At 37.5% G+C, this 27,247-nt stretch overlaps 4 protein-coding genes across 4 annotated transcripts; 2 read left to right on the top strand and 2 right to left on the bottom strand.

The window, feature by feature from the left end:
* Positions 1 to 718: 718 nt before the first annotated feature.
* Positions 719 to 2,668, top strand: RB195_015947 (uncharacterized protein; the record flags this gene model as incomplete). The annotated part of the gene is made up of 5 exons (XM_064206889.1): positions 719 to 832; positions 1,009 to 1,105; positions 1,276 to 1,426; positions 2,296 to 2,448; positions 2,506 to 2,668. 5 exons carry the CDS (start codon positions 719 to 721, stop codon positions 2,666 to 2,668), a joined length of 678 nt encoding a protein of 225 aa, XP_064062770.1.
* Positions 2,669 to 3,472: 804 nt separating this feature from the next.
* Positions 3,473 to 5,186, bottom strand: RB195_015946 (uncharacterized protein; the record flags this gene model as incomplete). Its single annotated transcript, XM_064206888.1, has 5 exons — positions 3,473 to 3,613; positions 4,598 to 4,662; positions 4,774 to 4,830; positions 4,898 to 5,056; positions 5,153 to 5,186. The coding sequence occupies 5 exons, from the start codon at positions 5,184 to 5,186 to the stop codon at positions 3,473 to 3,475; spliced, it is 456 nt and encodes a 151-aa protein (XP_064062769.1).
* A 9,883-nt stretch (positions 5,187 to 15,069) lies between these two features.
* On the top strand, positions 15,070 to 24,777 carry RB195_015945 (uncharacterized protein; the record flags this gene model as incomplete). Its single annotated transcript, XM_064206887.1, has 12 exons — positions 15,070 to 15,126; positions 15,847 to 15,945; positions 20,615 to 20,735; positions 20,924 to 21,105; positions 21,341 to 21,447; positions 21,526 to 21,654; positions 22,009 to 22,099; positions 22,184 to 22,334; positions 23,840 to 23,933; positions 24,045 to 24,132; positions 24,234 to 24,360; positions 24,629 to 24,777. The coding sequence occupies 12 exons, from the start codon at positions 15,070 to 15,072 to the stop codon at positions 24,775 to 24,777; spliced, it is 1,395 nt and encodes a 464-aa protein (XP_064062768.1).
* A 756-nt stretch (positions 24,778 to 25,533) lies between these two features.
* On the bottom strand, positions 25,534 to 25,971 carry RB195_015944 (uncharacterized protein; the record flags this gene model as incomplete). The annotated part of the gene is made up of 1 exon (XM_064206886.1): positions 25,534 to 25,971. One exon carries the CDS (start codon positions 25,969 to 25,971, stop codon positions 25,534 to 25,536), a length of 438 nt encoding a protein of 145 aa, XP_064062767.1.
* Between the last annotated feature and the right edge of the window lie 1,276 nt (positions 25,972 to 27,247).

The raw sequence follows: 27,247 nt of genomic DNA, 5'->3' as shown, positions 1-27,247 counted from the left end.
GTTCCCAATGCGTACACTCGAACGCCTGATTGCGTTCATTTAAAGCAGGACCACCATGAGCGGCGCGTCTGCTGGAGAACATTTCTATTGTTCCTGCCAACGGACATCCTCTTCCTTCGGCGAGATCAAAGGCTACTTAGTTGTAGCTATGTCAAAACCACTTGAACTCGGTAACCGCAGTTGCGTAGGGAAGTCTGGTCGAAGTGCCACGTTTGAGCATAGCGGTTGTTGTTGAGGAGGGACCCTCCCTACCCAGCGGGCTACTCACCCGCTGCAGTACCAGAGAAGCTAGCGATGGTCCCAACCGCTATCCCTACCATGCCTCTTCTAGTGCGGCCACTTACGCAGCTGTACCGAGCTTAGGTCACTTGCAGTTGTACAAAAGCACTCGGTATATTCTCCATCCTTAGTATAGGGAGGAGCCCATCCAACTTTGTGTTGTATTGTATAAAACTCCACTGTAACATGTTTCCCTTTGGGTGAAGAATTTGTCATGAGATTGAAAAATGACTGTACTGTGAGGCGTTCTTTCCGCTCCTTTCAATGAACACTTCACTTAAACAGTGGGCTTCTGATACGCTAGTTTCTTCAGTTTCTTGTTGTATTAGGATAAATTTGAAATTTTTCTGGATACATTTTCCTTAAAGTGTTCGAGATGATTTCAAATCTAAGTCTGTTCATTTGATTGCGTTTACAGTGATACTTTCAGATCTCTTCAATGAGAGAGAAACGCCATGGGGCCGTTGCAGCATTTTTGCAAAGCAAATTGTACGTTTGTGGCGGAGTGCTTGATAAGGACACATCTTATCAGGAGATTTCCTCCTCTGTAGAAGTACGCTCTCTTCCTTATTCAATCCTAGAGAACATATATTTGTTTGTTATTTCGCTTGATTCCTGCTTGTGGTCAAGTAATAGCAACTTCGCAGCAAAATGTTCTGAAAATTTTATTTTTCTAGGTTCATTTGTTGTGAGGATGATTTGAACTGTGTCTTACTGTCGCTTATTTAGGTATATGATCCCAACACCAATTTGTGGGAATACGGGGTTAGCATGAGAACAAGCCGACATCTCGCAGCTGTTGCTGTTTTAGACGGATACATCTATGGTGAGAAAAGTAATCTAGACATCGACAAATTCTTGTTGAAATCCGAAGGTATTTCTAGTCAAGACTGTTTCTGCGCTTCGCTTTGTTTGTGTAGTCGACATTGGTTCGGAACCCAGACTACGAACCCGTATTGTCAGTCGTTTCTTGAAGTCTGAGCTCGGCTTATTCAGTGATGGGTGGCAGAAATCAGTCTTGTGTCTTTTCTTCCGTCGAGAGGTTCTGTATCGGAATGCGTAATTGGGAGCGTGTGCCTGACATGCATGATGGGCGCTACAACTTTGGTGGAACGACAATTAACGGGAAGATCTACGTTTTTGGAGGGTGTGTTTCTTTAATCATCAACAGAGATTCTAAGCAGTAGCTTTTTCTGTAAACTTTTACGATCTTTTTTAGCCAAAAAAAAAATAGATAAACTAAGTTAACTGTTGGCTATTACATAAGCGGCTGTGCGCACTTCGTGTTTACTCCCTGAAAAGTCGATTTGGCTAACCTAGAGGAGTACACATGCAGAGACGTACATCGAAATGAAATCCGAAGAATGCAGTTCCCGCAACCATGGAAGAGTTCTTAACTTCTCATTTAACCTTTTAAAAAACTCATCTGAGATTATTGCGCGGTATTGGTTCTCTTCTAACCCAGCAACTGATCACATTTTTTTTTGTCACAACACTCCCATATAGCGGGAACTGTATCATCCGCTTTCACTGCCTTCTTGTGCCGGCGTACCTTTCTGAGCCGCAGGTCCCATTCTACTCCATCTCACGGCGTTGTGGCGCCTCACTTCTCTGTGTTATGTAGGGTGAAGACAACGTCAAGCATAGTGCGCCTGGGTAAGGGGCTGAGTTCGAAGCGGCGCGGAGGAGCGTAAGTGTTGTAATCGCGGACTCTTGCTAGCACAATCCACCTCTACAATTCGCGGTGGTCCCAAGTCGATTCCAACCGCTACCTCCAACGCGCCGCTTCGAGCACAGCCGGTCACGCAACTGCACCGTGCTTCATGTCGTTTTGACCTTACTAAATAAGTATATGCACACACGCATCCATACATACATGCATAAGTACACAACATATATATATATAATATATATATATATATATATATATATATATATAGTCTATGAATGATGTGTTTTTCCAACATGACCACTCATTTCCAAGGTGGTATGTATCACTATAGAAATAATGTTTAGGGGGTGTCCTGATGGCTTTTATTCTCTTCATTCTGGCAGTGTCGAGTGTTTTGATCCTCACAGTATGAGTTGGACTATCCTAAGTCAAATGCTTCTGCCGCTAGCAAACCCAGGAGCCGTATCAAACAATAAGCACATCTATGTCATGGGAGGGTAGTTTTACATACTAGTTGTATTATCTGCCCAATAAATATTTTCTTAATTGTTTAGGGGAACTAAATTAATTCATGTGTATGACGCGGATAGAAATAAATGGGAGTTGGGTCCTGAGATACCCGTGGGCTGCAATGGGGCTGTTCTCGCAGCTGTATGGATCGGCGCAAGTGATCGCCGTAGTGTTGATAGTCTCGACAACCATACGAGGTCTGAGTGATGAGTTTTATCAGCTTGACTTTTTATTTTTGAAGTAATACATAATACATCTGTTGCATCACGTTAACATTGTTTAAATACGAGGTTGCTTCGGCCACTTCTCGTTATCTCCTTGTGTCCTCATGTTTATTGTTGTACAGTTAGTTTTTCGAATTCACTTGTATGTGCTTTTTTCACGGAATCTGTTCTTTTTGACGGATAAAACGGAACCTTTATTACGCTTATTACAAACACTTCAATGCAACCAACATTTTCTTCGTTACTAGAAATGAAGCTTTTTTAAAATAACATTTGATAGAAATCATGCGGAGGAATAAAAACATCTGTTTTCAAAAGGGTCCCTTGTACCTTATTGGGTTATGAATGTTGTTGCCGTTGTCCCAATGGGACAGCGGCATGTGCCTGTGTTTAGGTGCCACTCCCAGAGGGCACACGTATGTATATGTACGGGAATGTTTCTTTTTTCTTTTCTTTTTTTTTTCATCGAAGCTAACTTTTTGGTGGAATATCAAATCACGCTGAATTTTCTTTACAAAGGGGGAAGTTGTTGCTTATTCTGGAATCAGTTTGGTGGATTGTAGATTTGTTTTGTATATGACATAATCAACATCAGTAAAAAAAAAAACAGAAATTTGTTGCATCAACAAAAGATGCTTGTTGATGTTGTTCAACTAATGATTTCGTGTCTTCACTAAGCAAATCCGATTTTAAACATATAAAATGACGTCCTTCTATAGTTTTAAATTACTTCTGTACGGAAATAAATGCGCACACATTCTTCATTCTTTCAATGATGAAGCAAGCTCTACATCATCGGTGGAGCACAGGGGCACTCTTCTTGTAGAACACATCCAAGGCTTGGATCATTTCTGTTCAAGAGAACATATCCAGGATTGCAGAAACATTTTGGTTTATCGGTGCACGTGATGGCCAAACACGTAGGTTCCTGGAAAACAGAGTTTTTTTTTTTTTAAATAATATCACTAATCATCGTCTAAAGAATTAAATTGGTTTTTCGTCACATATCTCTCATTAGATTATTATTTCTATGTAATGGTGTTGTTCATAAAAATTTGTCACGACAATGAAAATAATGTGGTCACATTTTTGTTCTTGTGAGACAAAATTTAAGTGTCTTCGAATCTTTTTAAAAATTTTTTTTTGAAGAAATTAATCATGTTTGAGTGTCCACAGAGTCTACAAAGCACAGCGATGGCGAAAATACGTATGAATAACGGAATCATCTGTCATGGACAGATGAAAGGGAACGATGATGCCGTAAAGGTTGCTCGCAAAAAAAAAAAAAATAAAAGGAAAAAAATGAGAAAGAAAGGAGACTTGCTGAAGAGAATCACTTTCTGAGAACTTCTATTCTTTGCAGTAAATTTCTGATTCAAGTTTTTGACAAGTGTTAAATAATGTTAGATGGTAAAAGGCTTTTTTTTTCTAAGAAAAGTTGTTTTCTGGAGGGAGACCGGAGTGGAATTGCAGTGGATTACAACAGTTCTTTTTTTCCACAATTACGGGACTGACTACGGTACCAAAATCAACATGTAACTTTTCGATTTTTATCTTAAAATCGAATATTACTTTCCATACACATAAAAAAAATGGGAAATTTCCCTGTTCATGTTCAGAATAAAAGAAACAAACAATAATATATAATTAACAATAAAAAAAACAACACTCAGCTGATCTTATGAATGGTTTCCTACGCAGATACCAGGAATAGTAATCAGTAATATAATACGTATAATTTTTTAAATGAAACCAGGAAAAACAGAAAAAAAAACATTTTAGTCTTTCTCGACCAGAACTCTTGAAGAGGAGATCGTAAGTAGGAAAAAATGTAGGATGAATCTCACAGTTTATAAATCTTACAGTAATTGTTGTTACTGCTATTTTGAAAATGTTAGTTACTTGAACTTACTTTGCTACAGTCTTGGGGACATGCCGGTCCACATTTGGCGCTGGACATATTTATAGGGCAGTTAACTAAATGTAACTAAGTATATTTTCGAAGAAAATTCCGGATGGCTATACAGTTCATGGATATTGTACATAATTCCACAATCTTCAAATATACCTAAATCTATAAAACCTCACCGACTTCCTCGCCTAATCCACCAGAACCTTCTTCGCCACCGCATCCAGGTTCGGGTTCTAGATTTTTAAATCAAATGAGATAGCTCTCGTGGAAAAAAAAACCGTAGAAACCACTGTCACCTACCATTCGGCACGCATTGGGTGGGATTGATGGAACATGGTTGCCCATAGGGGCATATCTTTTTTCCAAGTTCACATTTAGTTCCCTCGGGGCATTTCATTTTTTTGCATGGTACAATTTTTTTCGGGTCATTTTTCCAAGCAGAACCTGTGACCGTGAGCACTAAAAATGTAATTTATTAACTCACTCAGTGTACGTGATTTGAGGATTTCTGGACACACATATGACATACCACATATGACTGAAAAAAAAGCTTACCAAGTAGCAGAATAAAAATTTGCTCGAGTGACATTTCGGTGCTATAATCATAGTGTGCTTCTAGATTTCCCGAATTTTTATACTCATTGAGTTGTTATTGTGTAGAAGAACCGATAATCCGCTTATTAATTCATTGTATCCAGAAAAAAAAATCACAGGACTCTGATCTCTGTGTTTAGGATTTTGCCGGTCAAATATGCAATGGAAGACTATAGATGATGTATTTGGGGGAATTTTTTTTTATGCAGAAACAATAGTCATAAATCGCGGCAGACAACGTATCCACAAATAGCGAACACATCATTTCGAGGGTGATTTTATGAATAATTCTTTTTTTTTGTTATTTGGTCTCAAAGATTAGCACTGGGAATTAGTTGATGTCTATCATAATTATGACTACTAATGCGAATTTACCAGCACCAGTGATCTTTTCTATCCGGATTTTCCGGAAGGTAAAAATGTGTATTGATTGACTGATTAAAGGCATCACCCCACGAATCTGAGGTGGTACGGATTTCAAGTGGAGTATTCGTATACGACGGGATAGTAGAATATGGAGAGGGAGGTGATTCCGTCAATTTCTTCCTAATTGCCGTAAAAAAATGGCCCGGAAGATGCGGCGCCGGACAAGGCTGGCGCGCTCCAATCGAACTCCTTGTAGGAAATAGCGTGCCGGAACGCTCGAAGCCGTATCTTCCGGGCCGTTTTCCACGGTAATTAGGGGAAAATGAACGGAATCACCTTCCTCTCAATAATCTACGATCTCGTATACGAATACACCACCGGAAATCCGTACCACCCCAGATTCATGAGGTGATGCTTTTAATAACAATAATTTAGTCCAGGCTGATTCTGAACAGAACCGAAATCAAACACATAGATGGGATGGTCCACATAAAGTGTGACGAGCCATGGATGATCCAGATGTCCGGTGATTTCTTGAACCAAAGAAGCCTTCAAGGACACTGTCTGGAACTTCCTGGAAAATGAGGCGCCAGCCCACGGCGGAAGGAAGACAGTGGAGTGGTGTGAGACCAGTCTTCCGAATTTCTGAACGAAGCTCTTTGGCCGTCGAACTCCCCCTATCTCAATCTTTTGGATATTCTGGTCGATTCTAGCGCTGTTCTTTTAAGGGGAAGTTGCTGATACCGCTGAAAGGATCTCTGGATAAGGTATGAAGCATGAGAACTGATCGCACGCATGCTCAAAAATTTCCGGAAGATACCGGCTTGTATTGAAGCCAAAGGCAGTCATTTTGTTTGTGATGTGTGAGAACTTACGTAGCATTTTCTAACTACTGAAATTAAGAAGAATATTTTTCGTCTGGATTTTTTGGTGCAAAGTTATGGTTGGTTTTTTTGCGTCACACTTCATGTGCACCACTATGTACATAGTTCTTCTTTTCCAGATTGTGTTTCTTGTCCATCAGTGTGAGTGTAGTGAATCTGGCCATACTCAATCTACGTTTCTCTAATTTTAACCTTACCCTAGGGCCCAAAATGATAATAATTCTAGTAAGTCCAAAAAAAAAATCCTGTGAATTTCTCGTCGCTATGGAATATCCGTGTCAACCTCAGCTAATCGCTTCACAAAGTCATTTTTTCACAGAAACCTGAGAGTACCAATGAACCGCTCAATAATTTTCATGGATTCTTCTCAGAAAAGAGACTTTTTTCTGGAAAGCTCTTTCACGATCATATTTCATGGAATGAAATTCCAATACTCTCAACAGTAGAAATTGTGACACCCATTGCATCAACTTATTTTTATTATTTTTATTATTCTATTATTTTAGTACGTAAAGTTTTTCTACGTATGTATTGGGGAGATAAATAAAAATAAAACAAGTAAAATAGATAGATGCTTTCATAATTTTATCTACTTTGATTTCCTGGAAATAGAAGAATTCCAACTTTTTGTTTATTGTTGAAAACTTCTCCGAGATACGTGTAATTTCTAGAGCTGGAAGTTCTTTGCTGGCCGCGTAAAGTGATTTTTAAAATACAACTTACTCCATACTAACAAGCGCCCTCGCATTGATTCCCAGAGAAAAATGCGAAGATAAATAAATAAATAAATTCTTTCGTTTACATGAAATTGTCCTTCTGGGGTAACAAATAGAAATAAAGCAAGTGAAATAGTAAATTTCTAGCTTTCCATGGAAAAAAAACTCTCCTAGTCCATTATTTGCGCTCACAATAACGTATGTACGTACATTCACTGCCTAGCTATCCACGGCCTCCGATCGATACACATTTGAGAGGACGGAGTGTGGAGACAGCATAAGTTGTCCATTCCATTCACATATAAACAAGTTCTTCCCTTTCACTAACCTCAACACCTTCATTCTTTACGATTTTTCCTCCTATAAATCCAGAAAATATCCTCATGTTAACTGCTCAGAAGAAAAACGAGAAGAACCTTGTTTAATATTTTGAATATTTTTTTCATATTTGCAAAACTCATATTTTAACACAGTAGATGTTTTTATTGAAAAAAAAAATCACTTTTGCTGATTCTTGGTTGTTTTTGAAGCCATTTTTTTATTCACTTTAAATTCTTGCGGTTCTTTGGTGTAAAATTTAAATTTATTTATTTTGTAGTTTATCATTTTCACCTGTTTATTTTTGTTTATTTACGTTGCTACTACAAAATATATTAAAGAAGCCATTCGATATGTGGAATAGAAAATACCACATATCGATTGGCCAGCACTCTTCACAAAAATTCTCCTAGACACTTAATCTCCCCTTCTGGACGGAATTTTCGAGAAATGTTCCCCATCATTGCAGCACAATTTCACCAGTAATAAATTTTTTCGTGTTCTCCTCCCTGAAACAGGAAATTGTTAGTGATTTGCTGACGTAAACACAAAAAATCCCCAATTTCCCGAGAGAAAAACTCGGTACAATGGAAAATTACAACATTTTATCGATTATTCGTCACCAAATACCATTATTGTACAGTTCCATGTCACTAATCCCAAAAAATCGCCAACAGAGCGATGCGGAGTTGTTAACGCACCTTATCTGATGGGGGGCTATACAGGGTGGTCCACGTGAAGTATGGCGGGCTATGGAAAATCCAGAGATGCGTGATTTCTTAAAGCAAAGGAACCGTTAAAGACACCGATTGAACGTTCCTGCAAAATTAGGCGCCAATCCATGGCGGAAAGGAGGCACTGGAGCCTTCCGGATTTCTGGACGAAGGTGTTTGGCCGTCAAACTCAATCTTTTGGATTTTGCTGTCTGGTCGATTATAGAGTCGTCTTTTAAGCGCAAGTCACTGGATTCCCTGAAAGGATCGCTGGATGAGGCATGGGGCCATAGGAACTGATCGCGCGCATTCTCAGAAATTTCTGGAAGAGATTGGATGCTTGTATTGAAGCTGAAGGCGGTCATTCTGTATGTGATGTGTGAGAACTTAGAAACTTACTTAATTTAAATAATAATGACGGTACAGGTCATCAATTAATTAACTATTGAATTTAAAAAGAATATTCATTATTTGAATTAATTGGTGTGAGAACTTAGAAACTTACTTACTATCCTAAGAACGTAGAAATTTCTAACTATTGAATTTAAAAAGAATATCCATTATTTGGATCAACTGGCGCCAAGTTGTGGGTATTTTTTTGCGTCACATTTCATGTGGACCTGCATCGTCATTATTATCTAAATTAATTACCGATTATCATTTTTGAGAGATCTCAAATATAATTTTTTTGGACATCGCGTTCATTTTTTGTTTTCTCTGGCGAGCCTCCACTCGACTGATCCCAGTCTCGATCTCGATTTCAATCGATTTCGATCTCGCACTATGATCCCAATACGCTGATCTTTGACCACATGTCAGTTCATCATCGGTCCGGAGCTTGACGGTTCTTTTCGTCGGGATTACATTTCAGCATTAAGAATTTTTTAAAATCTTACATACCCAATGCATTAAGTCATTTTTCGCGAATTTTTGCTGGTGTGAGGAGTTTTTTCGCTTATTTTCATCAATGTATGATATAAACGGATATTTCTCATTATTGATCCGCCAGCGCTACTTTTTTTGCACACATCACTCGAACAAATGCTGTGCTTCAGGCCGTGCTCACTCCATTCCTTGCTTGAAAATTTCTTTCCTTTATTAGTGTTGAAAAAATTGATTAAAATTAGTTTTACATAGATCTTCTTAAGTACTCAGTGCCGCCGCTACTTTTAAATTATAAAAACAAAAAAAAATCATTTTTGTCTCGTTATTATTACCTATGTCTTCTTCCGTTATCTTTTTCAGATTTTTTTTTGCGACAATCATTTTGTTTTCAAAATCTAAATGCAATTTTCTTAAGTTTTCTACCAAAGATTTCCTTTTTTGGTTTCTAAATTTGTATAAAGCCGATTTTTTTCTTTTATCCAGCTTCCGTCTCCACCATTTCACTTGCAGTGAATTCCAGAGCGATTGAGTCCTGGATTCTTCTAAAATAATTGATATTTAGTCCATTTCTTTTTCTTGTTTTTCTTTCTTTTCTCTTTCTTTGAAATTTGGGTTTGTGCTGTGCATTTATCTTGAAATATGGTATCAAAAACAAAGCAAACAATTTCAATCAACTCTCCATTCATTTACATTTTTATTTCATTTAGTTTATTTTTATTTTTTATTCTTAAATTTTTACATTCCTATTCTTAAACATTTGTTTCTATTAAGCTGATTTGGTTAACAAATGATGCGAAAATTTCGCATCGCATAATTTTAGATCTTATCTATATTTGCTTTATGGATTAGCAGTTTCGAAGAGGTGTAAATAATATTTTATAACCAAAGATCATATGCCAAAAGGATTACTTCATAAATAAATAAGTAAACAAACAAATAAATAAGAAGAGTTCTTTGTGTGTGTGATGGTTTTGTGGTATGGGAGTTTTCGGGCAGCGCAAAGAAAAAAAAAACTGACCTTGTCACCTGACTATCAATTTATCACTCGGTATTGATGAGAATTGGTTGCTATTTAAGGAAAAAAAGCCATAAATCCTCAGATTTAAAAAATTCCCTTAAATTTTGACCTCTTAAATCTCCGACTACACACACACATAATCTCACTCGTCCTCCTCTTCGTCGGCAAGAGGGAAAACATTTCCGCCGCCTCGGCATCGGCGGCCGAAAAATTGATCTTTAGTACTTGGACGATATTCGGTGTCGTGCGAAAAATCACCTCACCAGCGGCATTCACTCAAAACCGATCGTTCATCGTCCTCTAACAACCCTCAACGAAACAGAAACCATGACTTTTTACATGGATTCCTGATTTTTTTCTGGTCAAATGTAAATCCATAACTTTGTTTACAGAACCGTTATAGGTGTTTTTTCTTTGCGATTCTGCGATTGCGTATTATAGCCGTAATTTTTGATAATCGAACTTTGTGGTTTGCACTTCTAATCGCTCACTCAAACACACTTTTCTGTGGCCAACCACAAGGGCACATTTTTTTTAGATGGATTCACGGACTTTCTCCGGATGTGCCCGGCGCTGTTCTGCTCCACTCCGTTCTCTAGTGGTTAACACACGTTGTTATAAGGCTGGAAGTCACGTTAGACATTTGTTTCAAGCGCTGATAAGCTTCTCCGTGTTTATTGATTCCATTTCCTGTCATTGCCGAAAATACAGCTCAAATTTGATCTGATCGTTCGATCGCATTTATTGGACTGGAGTTTTCCACTTTTTAAATTTATTAGTTTAATTTTTTATTCATTTATTAATTTATTTCTGGACATATTTCGAAAGAAGACTACATTCGCTTAATTGATTACTCGTCGTTCAATGTTTCTTGCAAATTCTTTTCATTATTCGGTTATTTATTGATTGATTAATTAATTGCCTCTTCAATAGAAATTGCTAAGTTTGAGTTCGAAGTTTTTTTTTGTTAACCGGCAATTTTTTTTTTCATTCGTAGTGCCTTTTTCGTAAAAAGCACCACTATTTCAAGCTGCTTCGCCAATATTTCAAGCTTGTTTGAAGAAGAGAATGAGGAAATATTGAAAATAATTAATTTTGAAGATTTTGAAGCGTATTTTTTTTATTATTTGAAAGTTAAATGGAGTGGAGGTTCTAGACAAACAATAAAAGGGGTGTAGAACAGCAAAAGAGCTTCCCAGAAACCTATGGGACCCTAGTAAAAGTAAGAAAACGGGAAATTGATGAGAAATCTGCTTTTGAAAACGCGGATGGAGTTTATTGTTTGACTTACAATTAGATTGTAACAATCTATAATGGGACCCTCGAGAGGAAAGAGTAATGAAAATAGAAAGTCTAGCCCAGGGGGCCGTTGTGTGGGTCACATACGAAATGAAACGGGAAAATTTTTGGTGAGGCATCAATTTCGTAAACATACAGTAAACTAGAATAGAACAAAGTTAAAATAAAAAATAAAATAGAGTAATTTTTAATGGAAAACTACTTAAAATCCTAAAACATGATGAGCTGATGGAATTTATGTGAAGGGAGTATTTGAGTGATGGGACCTACATACGGATTTCCCCCATATGTTGAATTTTTTCCCGATATATTAACTGGTTTGTCATCACAATGTTTTGTTTGCGCTGTCCTCCTGGAAATGACTCTCACTCTCATTTTGCGCTATCGATTTTTGTTGCTGTTGGTGTCAACGCTGTCCGTAAAGCAGAAAATGAATGGTTTCAGGGAAATTTTCTCGTCATTAAATATTAAAAATTAACTAAATTATTTAACACATTGGCAGCTACGTTATCCATCCATAGATATCGTTATCCATGGTGTGGTCCATGGATCAGAAGACGACCAAAATCGCGTGTTTCTTATCGGGTGGACCGTGTGTTATGTGTTCATAAAGTCGAAATGGCGTCACACTACCCGCCAAGTTGCTTCAACAAATTTTCCATTTTCCACTAAAATCACAGGATTTAACTGTTTCAGGGTTTTTTCCCGAAAATTTTCCTTGACTATAACATTGCTGACTTCTTATTATTGTTTTTATTATTTATTTTATTATTTGTTGTTATAATAATATTATTATTATGTTATTATTTGTTATTTTATTATTTATCTTATTTTCTCAACATTTTTCTTTTACTATGACTTTTTTGACTTCTCATTATTGTGTTAAAATTTTGCTAAAAGTAAAATTCTAAGACAGATGTAGCTTCCTATTTTGAAACTTGTCAAGAAATTTAATACTGAAAATTTTGAAGTTTATATTCATGACCTATCTAGCTTTGCTTTTTTAAATTTAATTTTTTTAAAATTTGATTGAATTAGATTTTTAAGTAATTTTTTTCAATATTCATCGCGTGGAGAATTCTACTGGTCTTTTATGTTGATTTCTTAGAGGATTTCTTAAAGTTTTTGATATGCATATTCCCAGAAATTTCTTTTTGGTTTTCCTTCCTTCTTCTTCTGTCACATTCTATTATTTTTGTTATTGTTGTTCGTCGAATCCATAGATGTTCTTATCCGCTCGTGACCAAAATGACATGTTTTCCTATTTAGACTGTTATCTTTCACATTTATAGGACATTTATGTAAGATTAGAGTTTTTCCCATTAGCTTCGTTCTTTGGAACTGTCAGTCTTTCTCTTTTTAAGAGGTCATTATAGGTCTTTGTGATTAGATCTGAAAGAAACCCTTTGCGGTTCACACGTCTCCGTGCGATCGTGACGTTGTTTGAAATTGTTCATTTCTCAGTTCTCCTTGAAAAATCCAACAAGTTATTCATTTTAGTGTGCTGCCTTTATTTTTACTTCTCACTTTTAGTGCCAGATCATGCTAATTTGTTTAATTCATCTAATAGACGGTACAATATTCTATACCTCTTTCATTTATTAATATTAAAACATACAGAACGTTCTATAAATCTAAAATGTGCAGACTTATTTGAAAATTTCTCTAAAATATCTGCTCTCCTTGATTTTTTAACTCCTATTTTAACTCTTCCAAGGGCGGGCGTAGTGTAGCGGTTAGAGGATCCGTTTCCTGCACGATCGATCAGAGGTTCAAATCCGCCTTAGTGCTCACCAAGCCTTTCACACTCCGGGGTCGATAAATTGGTACCAGACATGTCTGCGAGGATAAAAACACTGACTTGACACATCGGCTAGCCACGGTAAGCCTATTGTATAGGCCAGTTACACGTTCGTAAACCTCAAACGATTCTGAATTGAAGTGAAGGTGGTGGCGGAGGTCCCAAGCGGATTGATTAACGCCAGACACTTCATCTTTTTATCCTTATCCTCTTCCAATTTTTCCGGTAGACTTTCCTTGGTCCTCTTTCTAAAAAAGGAACGATACAGTATTCTATGCTTCCTTTATATTTTAAGATTAATATACATATACAGAACGTTCTATAAATCTGAAATGTGTAAATTTATTTCAAAATTTCCCCACAATACCTGCCCTCCTTGATTTTTTAACTCCTATCCTCTTCCAATTTTTCTGGTAGACTTTTACTGATCCTCTTTCTAAAAGAGGACGAGAAGCATTTCTCTAGTCTGACTTTTAAAAAAATCTGTTTTTGAAAAGGACTTGTTTACAGAATGGTCCTAACCGTGCACGAGATCTGCACATATTTCTAGTTATCCATGAAATTTTCCACCTAATTGGTCAACATTTCTAGGAGATTACAGTTAGAGATTAGATTTTTAAGATTTTCTGGGAGATTATTTAAACGATGTATAAGGGTTTAGTGAGAAGTGCGCTCGGCCCTGATCTTTCTTGTCTCTGCCTCTGTTTCCCGCATACCTATTTAAATAATTAAATAAATAAACAAATAAACAAATTTTTCTATCCGTATCTGTCAAAGCAGTATTTTTTCGCGCTTTTTTTTCTTAGAAATATTCCCTAAATCAAAACTAGATGACATCCAGAGTAGGATCGGAATTTCTTTATACATAAAAATCAAACTGAAATTTATCAAATTTCTCGTACGTACACTACATCCGTGGAATAAATCAGAGTTCAATGTAGTATTAATAACTTTGGAGTGTAATTGCCGTTTTCTCTGTCTGTCTTTCGTTCTAAATTACTCTCTGAAGAGATTTTCTGGATATTTTTTTTGTGGATAAATGTAGAAGCGAATTGCCAGAAATTTTGACATTTATTTCGCATTCCTTGTCTTTCAGCCGATAACGCTAAGAAAAAAATGACCGAGCGCACCCTGCTGCTTTTCTGCTTTTCACGATTTTGATTTAACTACAGTATCGCGTGAAAACGCACGTAAAAATAATAATAAAAATAATAAAATAATAATGGAATGAATCAGAATCCCGTATACGAACGTTACTGCGTGCTAATTATTATAATTTTTTGACACGATACAGTAATCCTTTGCGCAAGCCCAAACAGGGGAAAAATACAGTTGAATAAGGAACGCACAACCTCGCAACCGATGAAAAATCATGTGCGTAGCATCCTTTAAGGGCACCACTTTATAGACATAAAGTACTGTAAGTATTGTAAAATGTGATCACAACAAAAGTACAGGTGCGCAGTGTCGGGGGACCAGTTCTCATCGGGGAATAATTGTGCTCACGTTTCACTTCTTTTCTGGAGTTTGGTCCAAGCAAATTTCTCGTGGACTTCCACACCTGGGCTCCGTGGCATCGCTCCGAAACATTCCCGAGCGCCTTAGGCAATTCTACTTATACCTATATCATATATTTTTATTATTATCATATTTATCTTTTATAGTTATACTATAGAATTAGTAATTATAATGCAATAATATAAAATAATACTAATAATAATATTTAATCCCTTTTGAATCCAATAATTTTCGCGGAAAATTCTTTCAAGTGTTACTGTAACACTATCCGGTGCTTTCCTTGTTTTCATTCCGGAACAAGACACATTCATTTGTTCCTCGGCTTCGACGTATAGTGGTGGCTTCATCGATCAGCTGAAAATGTCAATATCTCTGTTACCGACCGTTTCCGATCTCTATCGAACCCGAATTCATCCGGTAAGTATCGGATAACTTGTTGTTTGATCCACTTTAACTATGGCTCTGCCGTACGGGACCCCATAGAAGTTTCTTTTGTTGATTCAAAGGCACCCCGTCAGGAAATAGCCGATGTTGGGACCTTTCCACGATTTAGATAGAGGTAGGTAGGGTGTAGATGTCGAGTCTCAACCGTAATCACGCTCAACTCCCCCTCAGGAGATCAGAGAGAAGTCAATGAAATAGCCTTGTGTGATCACGTCTCTCCTACGATGCAGCTCATTACGCGATAAAGCGCGAGCACTTCCGTTGTTGCCCAAACTCTTGTTGTCCAGCTAATAGAGCTTAAATAAGCAGGAGTGACTGCGGGAGTAACTGCAACAGTAATTGTAATCCTCCCAATGCCCGGGCTGGCGGGGTGCCTTCGGTTTATTGGCCGTAATAAGTTGCATCGTTAGGTAAACAGGATCACGCAGCACTATTTTCTAAACTTTTTGCTCTGGATGACCAAACTGAATTGTGCCTAATCACGATCATAATCCACGGATCACATCTTCGTCGCTAATTAGACGTAAAGAGGTGCTATCATCATCATTTTTTTTTTCAAATTCTCTGTCCTTAATTTGAAAAAGTGCAGCGATTCACCGCCTTCAAGTAGTTTCCACGACTTTCCAGAAGAAGAGAATCTTTGGAAAATTTCACTGCAGAACTCTTAACCATGGGTAATTTTTCATTATCCAGAGAAGACATGGCCGTCCGTCGAACTCTGAAGCCGCGATTGCGAGAGAGTTTCAGGAATTTTGTCAAAATACTGACTTAGAAGCAATAGAACGTATTATGGTGTGTTGTTTCGCTAGAATTTTAGTGCTTTTTTTACAGTTACTCTTTTTAGGTTTTTTTCAAAAGAAAAATTCAACTAATTTTTCTTTTGCCATCGTTTTCTACGTGTAGGCGCTTTTCATAGAATTTCCAACAGCATATCCTCACCACTGGGGCTCAGCTTAACATGCAAGAATCGCCTTCAATCTTTTACGATTAATTAATCAATCGATTAATTGCCACAGGCACCCCATTTCTTTTGAAATACTTTACAATATCCTGGGTTGTTTTCGACTTGATTAAGGAGTACTTCAAGTAAATAGTAAAGTAAGTAAGAGTAAATTGCCTGGAAGGGGAGAAAATCTTATTGTATGCGAGGATTTTTTCGCTCCGCCTCCTCACATCTTTTTCTTCGCTCCGTTTCAAGGATAAATATGTGGGTGGCGTTAAATCTGTCCTTGCCATCTATATCTGATCGAATCTGAAAAATCTCTCCATATACGTACTGCTTTACTTTTACTACTGTACTTTTTTTCTTTCACTCAGTTTCGTTTTTCCCTATTCTTTTTTCTATTCTTCCCTTCGTCAAACTCTCCATGTGTTGTGTTTTTGAGTTAACTTGTTTATTTACTTTTATTTTTTCTCACTCATGGCGTTGGGAGCTCAAGTAATGAATTAGTAGGTGTTTAGTTGAAATAAATAAGTAATGCAGTTATCAGCGTAAAAAAACCGTATCACTGAGTAAGAGGTTTTCCTTTTAAAGTTTGTTACACATACATATCTTATAAAAACTTTCTCGAATTCTTCACTTGGAAAAATAAGAAAATAAAATAATAATAATAGAAAATAAAAAATAAGAGTAAAAAATTAAAGAAAAAATTAAAGAAAATTTAAAAATCCACCTATTTCCGCGGTCTACTCTCATATCGTTAAAGCACCAGAACGACGTCAATCCACTCCCTCGGGGCCGCACACACAGCTCCCTCCTTCCATAATCATTTCGAACTTTTCTTTGTTTCAGCTGCCATTCTACTTTTTTTAGAAAAAAATAACAGGGTCTTACAGCACAAACTTTACACTAGCACCGTTTTTTTTTGTCGTCTCGCTCGCTCAGGCGGTTTTGTTTTGTTGAAAACTTTGTCGTAACAGGTGTACGTATGCTTAAACATAGTCATGAGCTTGGGTCTATTTAAACTGTAAATGTGTTTAATCTATGTAAACTGTAAATTTTCTTAAATCTAGGATGAATCCCACAGAAATGGGAGAAAAAATCTGCAAAAGAAAAATTATGCTCAGGCTAATTTATATTATTGTAGTTAGAAAAGTTAGGTGTCAGCAATGGTTAGGGAAGATCAGCACAAGTTAGGAGAGCTCAGACCACCCTTTGTTCAACAGAGCTGTTCAAAACCTTCTGGCCACTTTTGTTTTTAAAGAATATTTTAATTCTTTTTTTCAAAGGATAGAAACGATTTTTAATGTTTAATTCAATGTGACGGTTAGTTATTGACAAAATGTACTACAGCGATTGTTGTTGACGGACGTGGTGTGGGAGTTTTTGTGCCGAATCCAGTTCGGAGACGAGTTGCTCCCGCCTAGAATATAACAAATGCCTCTGCAGGTTTTTACCGGTGACTACAATCTTTTTTTTTTTTTTACATTATATTATTATTATTATTATTATTATTATTATTATTATTATTATTATTATTATTATTATTATTATTATTACAGCTGAAATTGCAAGAAGAACATGAAAAAAATTTATTTTATCGAAAAAAATCTATTATTTATTTTCATTATTATTATTGCTATTATTATTTACTAGCGCTGCCCAACATTATTATTACTATGATTAGTCATAGTGGATTTTTCTTCCAAATTTTAATTTTAATTTAATTATTTTCATTTATTAACATTTTTAAAACGTCCTCGAGAACAGTTAACAACTATAGATGCTGTCTCAGTTTTGGTTTTTTCGTTGCTTGAGATCAAGAATAGTAAATAAATACGTAAATAAATAAATAAATAATTTCTTCCTCGCTGAAATGTGAATCTGATGTATTCAACTTTGCGTTTACACTATACTTTTAAAATTACAGATAACTATCTTTTCGTTTCTGGAATCATTTTCGAGTTTTTCTTGTCTTAAAATAAAATAGTGGAATGAATGTAAAACTTAGGATTACATATTATTGCAGCAAAATTTAGTATGGTTAAATGGTCAGATATAAAATTGCATAAATTAAAGATAATTTATGATAGTGGATGTAAATTAAATGGAAGATAACATTCTCATTCAAGTAAACATAGTATTTCCCTTTATTTACTGTACAGAAGTTTCCAGAAAATCTTTTTCTTCTAGAAAAAAAAATTTACTTTACACTTTTTCCTGTTCTTCCAACCTCATTTTACCAAGAATATTTGTCACGTGAGAAAATTTTATCAAGGATACTTGTCACATGGGAAAACATTAATAGGTTTTTTTTCTTTTACCCTCCCCCTAATCGTAGCGGGAAATGGACGTGGGAACTGTCAACTGTCCTCGTGACCAGGGCGTATACTGTACTTTCCGAGTACAGCATGTAAAAATCGTTTGAGACCACTCAAATACCATCGAACTGGTTTTTTTTCTTCTAAAACGAACTTTTCTCTCCGTCTCTTTGTCAAAGACAAAACTTTTTTCCTATCGTGCACTTCTTTTGTTATATCAGTCTTGATAAGTAACACATTGGTGTCCTCCCTCTACTTTTTCTTTGCCTATTTACGTCATTTTATTGATGTCGTCGAAACTGTTGACATTCATATTTTGTCATTCGTTCCAATCATTTTCGTTTCCTTCCTTTTACTGATTTGCCCAATTCTATTTCCAAACTCTTCCCAAGTTTTTTTTTTCTCCTCAGATTTGTTCTATACAGAAATCTATTCAAGGCTTAGTGCTCATTAAGGGGATCACCTCACGAATCTGGGGAGGTGCGAGTTTCAGATGGGTTACACCTATACGGAGTTGTAGATTAAGGATATCCTATCCTCTTCCAATTTTTCTGGTAGACTTTCATTGGCCCTCTTTCTAAAAAAGGAACGATACAGTATTCTATACTTCCCTTATATTTTAAGATTAATATACATATACATAATTAGGATTAATATACATATACAGAACGTTCTATAAATTTAAAATGTGTAAATTTATTTCAAAATTTCTCCAAAATACCTGCCCTCCTTGACTTTTTAACTCCTATCCTCTTCCAATTTTTCTGGTAGACTTTTACTGATCCTCTTTCTAAAAGAGGACGAGAAGCATTTCTTTAACTTTACTTTGACTTAAAAAAAAACTGTTTTCGAAAAAGAATTGCTTACAGAATGATCCTAACTGGGCACAGGTGTCCACATATTTTTAGTTATCCATGAAGCCACTTAATTGGTCAACATTTCTGGGAGATTACAATTAGAGGTTAGATTTTTAAAAATTTTCTGGGAGATTATTTAAAGGCATCACTCCACGAATCTAAGGTGGTACGGATGGTGGAATATTCGTATACGGGATCGAAGATTATTTAGAAGTGGGTGATTCCGTCCACTTTTCCCTAATTGCCGTAAAAAACGGCTCGGAAGATACGACTTCGAACGTTCCGGGGCGCTATTTTCTACAACGAGTTCGACTGGAGCGCGCCAGGCTTGTGCACGCGCCGCATCTTCCGGGTCGTTTTTTACGGCAATTAGGAAGAAATGGACGGAATCATCCACCTCTCCATAATCTAGGACCTCGTGTAGGAACTCTCCACCTGAAATCCGCACCACTCTAGATTCGTGGGGTGATGACTTTAAGTAGTTGCTTCGATTAACACTTATGTTGGAGCGCCTGTGACAGCTACAGTATCCCAGTGGCACCATTGCTGCGTATCAGACAGAACCTATTTTTGAGATCGGGATGATTGAATGATTGGGGAAAAGTTGGGTATCCATAGTCGGCTGATCTCTGTTTGTAAAAATTGAGATCAGCTCCGAATGTTCTCACCAAAGACACTAGGAAATCCACGAAGATTTTTAAAAATTACTGATTTTATATTATTTATATAGTGATTTTATATCACATTATATTATTTATATTTTTAAAAACTAAAATTAAAAACTGGCAAATATTACAGTTTGGGTCAACAAACCCTAGTTTTGCGCTACATACGTATATATGTACGTTCACAACATTATCAGTGCCAGAGGGTTATTTTCTGCACCGAAGCGCCGGAATTCGACGGAATTTGTGGAGTAATTAATTAGTTGAGCCTTTCTTTGTTTTTTTCCTCTCCCTCTCTTCTCTCTTCCTTTCTTTTCTGTTCTCTTCTCATCTTACACCTTACTGATAATTATTTTCACAAAAAATAGATCATTCCAATTCATCTTCTTGGCCCTTTTTCCCTTCCCAGCGATGGCTATGAATTTGTTCCGAAGCTAAAAATTTAGGATTTATAGTAGTGTGGTTCCCATCACATTTTTTTCTCATTGTCTACTGAATCTAAATTTCCCCATGTTTTATATCCTTTTATGTATGTTTTTGTGTTCTTTTTTTCTCATATCTTCTAAATTTCTCTTCATTAATGAACTTACGTTTTTCTTCGTTTTTTTTTCTCTTCCTCTTCCTCTTTTTTTTTACGCCGATGCAAAGATTTTCTCTAAGGTAAGACATTTTTTTCAGACAGAGCCACAGATGTCGTTTTTCGACGGAATCGCAGTTGCACCTCCAATTGAGGTGTTCTTCATGAACAAAATGTTTATGGATGAAACAAGCCCAAATAAAGTGAATCTTACTGTGGGAGGTCAGGTGATCTTTCATTTTTTCCGGGGCCGATGGTCTCCTTTATAGTTCGATATTGATCTAATCTGAAATTCTTTTCAATATAATCTATTCTATCTTGAAATATCTCAAAGATGTATAGATTCGATAAAAGTTTGGCCGAGAACGGCAAGGTCAACGTGTCGGAAAAGGAATTTCTTACGATTTCAGCTTACCGTACCGAAGAGGGGAAACCTTGGGTGTTGCCGGTGGTAAGAGAAGCAGAAAAAGCGCTAGCAGATGACGATACGTTGAATCACGAATATCTTCCTGTCCTAGGACATGAAGGATTTTCACAGGCAGCTTGTGCTCTTGTACTTGGAGAAAATAGCCCTGCTATAAAGGAGGGTCGGGTATGTCTCGAGTTTTTCTTCCGATTTTAAACGATGACGAGAACTGATCCCCACCACGGTTAGCAGTGGATCGCCCCCAGAGATGCACCCATTTACCTTGTCATATTTCAACTGCAACATATTTATATCATTTCGTAATCAACCACAACGTGAAGCTGGAAGCTGGAAATCAACTGGAGACCAGTTCTCGCCACCATATCATTATTTTCTCTATAGCACCCGGCGACCTTTGCAGTATACTGGTGTGCAATGTCTATCCGGAACCGGATCGCTCCGTGCTGGAGCCGAGTTCCTCTCTAGAATTCTACACCTAAAAACTGCTTACTTCAGTAATCCCACTTGGTAAAGTTTTGAAACTGTACATACAGTATTAAGCTACGGCGGACTACTGTACTGTGACGCATACATCCTGTATTTCAGGGGCAATCATAGATTGGTGTTCAACAATGCCGGATTCACAGATTTCCATAGTTATCAATACTGGGATGCGGAAAAGAGGCGTGTAAACATTGAGAAGGTGCTCGAAGACTTGGAAGCGGCACCGGAGAAGTAAGTATCCTTGAAGAGATTTTTTATTTCTGAGATTTTCTGGATGGAGCGTCAAAAATTTATATACGTCACATTTTTTCCTGAAATCAGACAGGATGATGCAATCCGGTTTTAGCTGTTACGGTTATTTGCTCAAATATTTTATCTCACCTTGATCATTGACTTCAGGTCACCAAAATCCTTCGATAACGCAGTTTTTGTGATTTCCGGGGATATTTTTCGGACTTCTTTGGTCTTGACCCACACTTTTTCTTTTTTTTTTACCTGAAATTAATGTTGTAGAGTAAAAAAAACATCAATAGTACATCCCTGTAATGAAACAACATGACGACTCTATCCTCTTATTTTTTTAAGAGCAGTAATTCTTCTCCACGGTTGCGCCCACAACCCTACCGGTATGGATCCTACTCATGAACAATGGAAACAAATTTGTGAAGTTATTAAGGTTAGTTTTTTTTTAAATTATTATTCTTAAGAAAATTTCCCAACTTTACGTAAAATTTTGTGAAAAAAAAATTAATTCTTCCAGAGGCGGAACCTCTTCACCTTCTTCGACATTGCCTATCAAGGATTCGCATCCGGAAATCCAAACGATGACGCATGGGCGGTTCGGTATTTTGTTGAGCAAGGATTGGAGATGGTGATTGCGCAATCGTTCGCAAAGAACTTCGGATTGTATAGTGAGTTATGGTTTTTAACGTCTTAAGTGGTGCCTTAGCCTGAACACAAAGCCCCCTCCACAATGACGGCACCGCATGCGAGTAAACACGTGCACAGTGGGTAGAAACGTGAAGGAAATACAATAAAATAAAGTATAAAGAAATAAAAATAAAGTAAAAATAAAATATAGTACATGTTACCAGCAAGAAGGCCTATACCACACTGATCCAATGCACATATGCAAGTACACCGCCGCTGGTACAGCGACAAGTACCGTATTCACCATAGCGTTCAGCTTTCTTTTCTACGATGCAAATATTTTCGGTACGGTAGTCAAATGACCATGACGTATATGTGCGTGATAAGCGCTAAAGCGGTTAAAATGTGGAAATACTGAAAAGAAGGGAAGAAAGGTTCATGAAGGTGAAACTGGTAGATGTTAAATAAACATCAATGACAGTCTTAGGTGCAGTTCAAAGAAATAAACGGGGAAGAACGCTGTTCCGGCACGCTACTTTCCACAACGAGTTCGATTGGAGCGCGCCAGCCTCGTGCACGCGCCGCATCTTCCGGACTGCCGTTTTTTACGGCAATTAGGAAGAAATGGACGGAATCACCCCCCTCTCCGCAATCTACTATCCCGTATACGAATACTCCACCTGAAATCCGTACCACCTCAGATTTGTGGGGTGATGACTTTAACCAATATCAATCAATACCCATCTCAGGTATAGTTGAAACAAATAAACCAAATTTATGTATACTACGTGACGATATTAAGGACACTCAAATATGGCCGGAACTAAAGAAAAAAGTTCCTATATTACTGATATAATGCGAAATAGTTGAGAATTTTCAGTGCTCCTTTTATGCAGCTGTGTTCAAATGCTAGAATTTCCCGCGCTCTCTCTCTCTCTCCCTCCCGTTCTCCTTTTCTCAATAATGCACCACTCACCTCATTTATAGACGTCCGTACTTAAGTAGAAGCAAGCGACCGCGACGCGTCCACCAGGACGACTCGTCCACGTCAAACCAGGGTCCTCGAGAGGGATACATAGCATCTGCTCGGCAAAGAAGCTGCGCAGGTTGCTGAGGACGCGTCGCGGTCGCTCGGACAAACATAGATGCTTTCGACCATAGTTTTTCATGACGTCACATTTGTTCTAAGAAAGCAATAAACAAAATCTAATACATCTGCCTTTTCTATTATTTACTTATTTTACTAATTAATGTATGTATTATATTTTATCACATTATTTATTCATTTGTTTGTTTACTTATTTATAAAAATCTTTTTTTTTTGTACGAATATTCAAGTGAGCATTTACTTCGCTCACAGCTGCGTGAAATTCTATTGATTTTTTACAGCGCTTAATTTGCAACAGATGCGTCGCGTTTGCGCGGGTGTACATAAGTAGGAGGCGTCTATATATTGATCGATGCTAGATTTTTTAGTTACCTGAATTTTCTCTGGATTCTTTCGCTCTCAATGAAAATAATCGTCTACACATTCATTGTGTTTTAGACGAACGTGTTGGTAATCTTTGCCTGGTTGTCAAGGACCCAGCCGTCTTACCCGGTTACAAATCCCAAATGTCACTGATTATCCGAGCAAATTGGTATATGCACATGAAAACCACTCTTTTTTTCATACTTATTGCTTTTTTCACACTTGAATCACCAACAAACAACCATGAAGTGATTCCTGGTTAAACTCATACTAACCCTAGGTCAAACCCACCAGCTCATGGAGCTCGTGTCGTGCACAAAGTGCTAACCACTCCAGAAATGCGCAAACAGTGGGATCATGCTATCCAGGTTGGGGTTTTCAAGCCTATTTTTGACTCAAAGATCCTTCTTTTTCAAGAGATACGTATTGCGGGAAAAGAATATAGAGAGATATAATATACCTATTCCAGACAATGTCATCAAGAATTAAGCAGATGAGAGCAGCTCTTCGAGAAAATCTTGAAAACCTCGGCACTCCCGGAACGTGGAGTCATATCACGCAACAAATCGGAATGTTTAGCTACACAGGACTCAACCGTAAGTTTATATAGTTCATCAGTCATCTTGGATTCCGTACCGCATCATCCCGTAAAGAATACGGTATTCGTTCTCTATTTGTCAATATGAAAATAAAGGAGATTTTCTTCCACTCCAAAACACCTGCCTTTCATTTTTTAGAATCTACTTTAATCTCTTAGACAGGATTTCAATCTTCTTAGTTAAAGATTTCTTTTTTCTCTAGGGAAAAAAAAACAAATAAAAAGACGCTTATCCGATAAAAAAAAATAATTATGGATATTTTCAGCAGCACAAGTCGATCATTTGGTGAAAAAGCACAAAGTGTTCCTATTAAAAGATGGCCGAATCAACGTATGTGGTTTGAACCAGAAAAATGTTGAATATGTGGCGAAAGCAATTGACGATGCTGTAAGACATGTGTCAGCGAGTTTGTAGATGTCTGTGTTTAGAAACAATTCTTATTCTATTCGTATAATAGATACGGTATTTGAGACGCAGTTTTTATTTCGAGTCTTAAAGAGATCTTTCTTTTCGCCTCTTCGTGGAATGATCACTAATAAAAAATTGTTTCGTCTCTTCTGAAACAAGCTTGGTTTCTGATTGATTTTCTTGAGCTTTAGCCAAGATTGGTATTGATCTTCCTTTAGTAAACAACGGCTAAACGTTTCGGCGTTATCGCCTTCGACAGAGCCTGGAAAATTCAAAGCCATTAGTTATTCATTCTCTCAAGCGTCTTATCACCCCACAGAAAGCATCCAAACGGTAGGCAAACTCAAACAGCAACACATTGACTAGTACTTACCTCATTCGCTAGACTTGGTGACGCAGCAGACCACCACGTACCACAACTACGAGCCACAAGGGTTTTATATAGGGACCTCATGCCCTCCCCCGTAGATCAAAACCCGCATAGGTCTTGATATGGGGATAACTCGTTTGTGATAGCAATGCACTCATCCTTCTTGTTCATTTTTGAACTTTTGGCGGTTATCCGAAAAAACCTCTAGTGTTCTGCGTGCTGTGATCTCGGTCTCGTGGGATAATATACGAACTTCTACCTCTACTTCGGAGTTTGGATGACATATTCTACGGTATGCTCCAAGTGGGGTGAAGGCTTTAGATTTTGCGAGTCCATCTAGATGCTCCTTGACACTAATACATAGTGGAAACTGAACTTGGTTTCTGTTACGTTTATCTACCTGTGCTCCTGTTGTGATCGTCGACTTGCTCGAGCGGGCACCAGCTATATTTCCATCTGCCCGGAATGCCCATAAGTGTTGCCCGGTGGATTCTCTTCCCGTGAGGACCTTGAAGAGCATAGAATTTTTCCGTGAAGGACTTCTGGAAGAGGTCTGACCATCGGGCTGGCGCAACTTCCTGCGGTGCGTTTGACAACGCATAGTCGCTCCAGTCGCTGACGGCATTGGTCCAATGATTGTCGTTGGAGCGCTTCACATGAGCGGCGCTAATTTTACTTGGCATGTGCGGCAGCGTCTCTTCGTCTTCGATCGTTGACGTAGGAAAGAATTTAAGATTCCTTCCTTCTTTTGTGGATATTCGTACCATGACCCTTTCAAATCCGCATTCTATGACGTTGATCCCCTTTTTCCCCTTGCTTGCGTCTTTCATGAAATGTTAAATGGTGTTCCGGTTTGTTAATCCGACTGCTAGAATGCAGTCTTGATTATCTTCCCGATCAACAAAGTGAAAAAGCCTTCGGGAAAGTTGTCGATGGACTAGCTTTCTAAAATGTACTGTATGCTTAGGACGTATGTTTCATCCTGGAATTCTATTTTATGTACACCTGAAAAAATGATGGTTTTCGTCTGCTTTTCTCTGAGTTACGATCTATTAGAGATCCTCATAAAACAAAGACGGAAGAAGGTTTGAAATCGTAAACAAGCAAAGTAATACCATTGTGTCGAGACCATTGTGTGGACTCGTGTCGAGACCTTGAGGCTGACCTGATTACGAAAACACAGTACAATAGTATTTAAAATTTTGTAATAACGACTATATGGCTGCAGATGGAGAACGGTAAAAAGAGTGCCGGCGGATTCTTCGCGAATGCCTCCGAGACCTTACGTGCCCAGTGGATATGCCGCCTTATACACGAACCATATCTCAATGAGGTCACGCTCCAGTTCGTTCCTCCAGCTTCGTTCATGGAGATGCAGACAACCGTCTTAGATGTTCTTCTAGCCACAGAGACCCAAAGAACTGCGCAGTTACAAAGAAATATGCAAAGAAGAGTGGTGTGAGCTGTCGAAATTAACGAATAAGTCAAAGAATAACAGAGTTTGATAGAAGTACATGGGATTTTGTATGGTGTTCTAGTAAAGAAAGGGACCTAGTTTGTTTTCATATTACCTTCATAATCTCTCAATCTCAGTCTAGAAATCTCATCAAGTTTGAACTCTTTTTCTTTCTGTAATTTCCAAGAACTCAAGAAATACAGAAAGTCTTTCTGTGCGGAAATAAATTAAGTTACAAGAGAGCTTGGGAGTCACAGGATAACAATAATTCTCATTACCGTTATTTTTGAAAGCTGGAAGGTTCCGTTTTAACGAAAATTTTAATATACGTAATTTGAAGCTATTAGGTACATCCTTATCTCACATTTCACGTGAGGATTTCTCTTGCTTCTGGTAAAGTGAATGCAGAACCTTATTACTAAGGTAATTTTCTTCCAATGTCTTCAAGTCATTATAATTTATATCAGAAAAAAAGGAGGCTTATGTTTGTTGAGAGTCCTTGCGCCTCGTGGGGGCTATCAAAAATCCACTGGGAGTGAATAGTGACCGAAAAGCACTTTTTTTTGTTGCTCGGATCAAATATTTGTAAATGGAAGTTGAAAAGACTTAATGAACGAGATTTATTCAAGTTGTACCGGTAACTATAAGTA

Source organism: Necator americanus, chromosome V, assembly GCF_031761385.1.
Source record: "Necator americanus strain Aroian chromosome V, whole genome shotgun sequence".
NCBI lineage: Eukaryota > Metazoa > Nematoda > Chromadorea > Rhabditida > Ancylostomatidae > Necator > Necator americanus.
The sequence above is the reverse complement of the archived record's forward strand: the minus strand, read 5'-3'. Positions and strand labels throughout refer to the sequence as shown.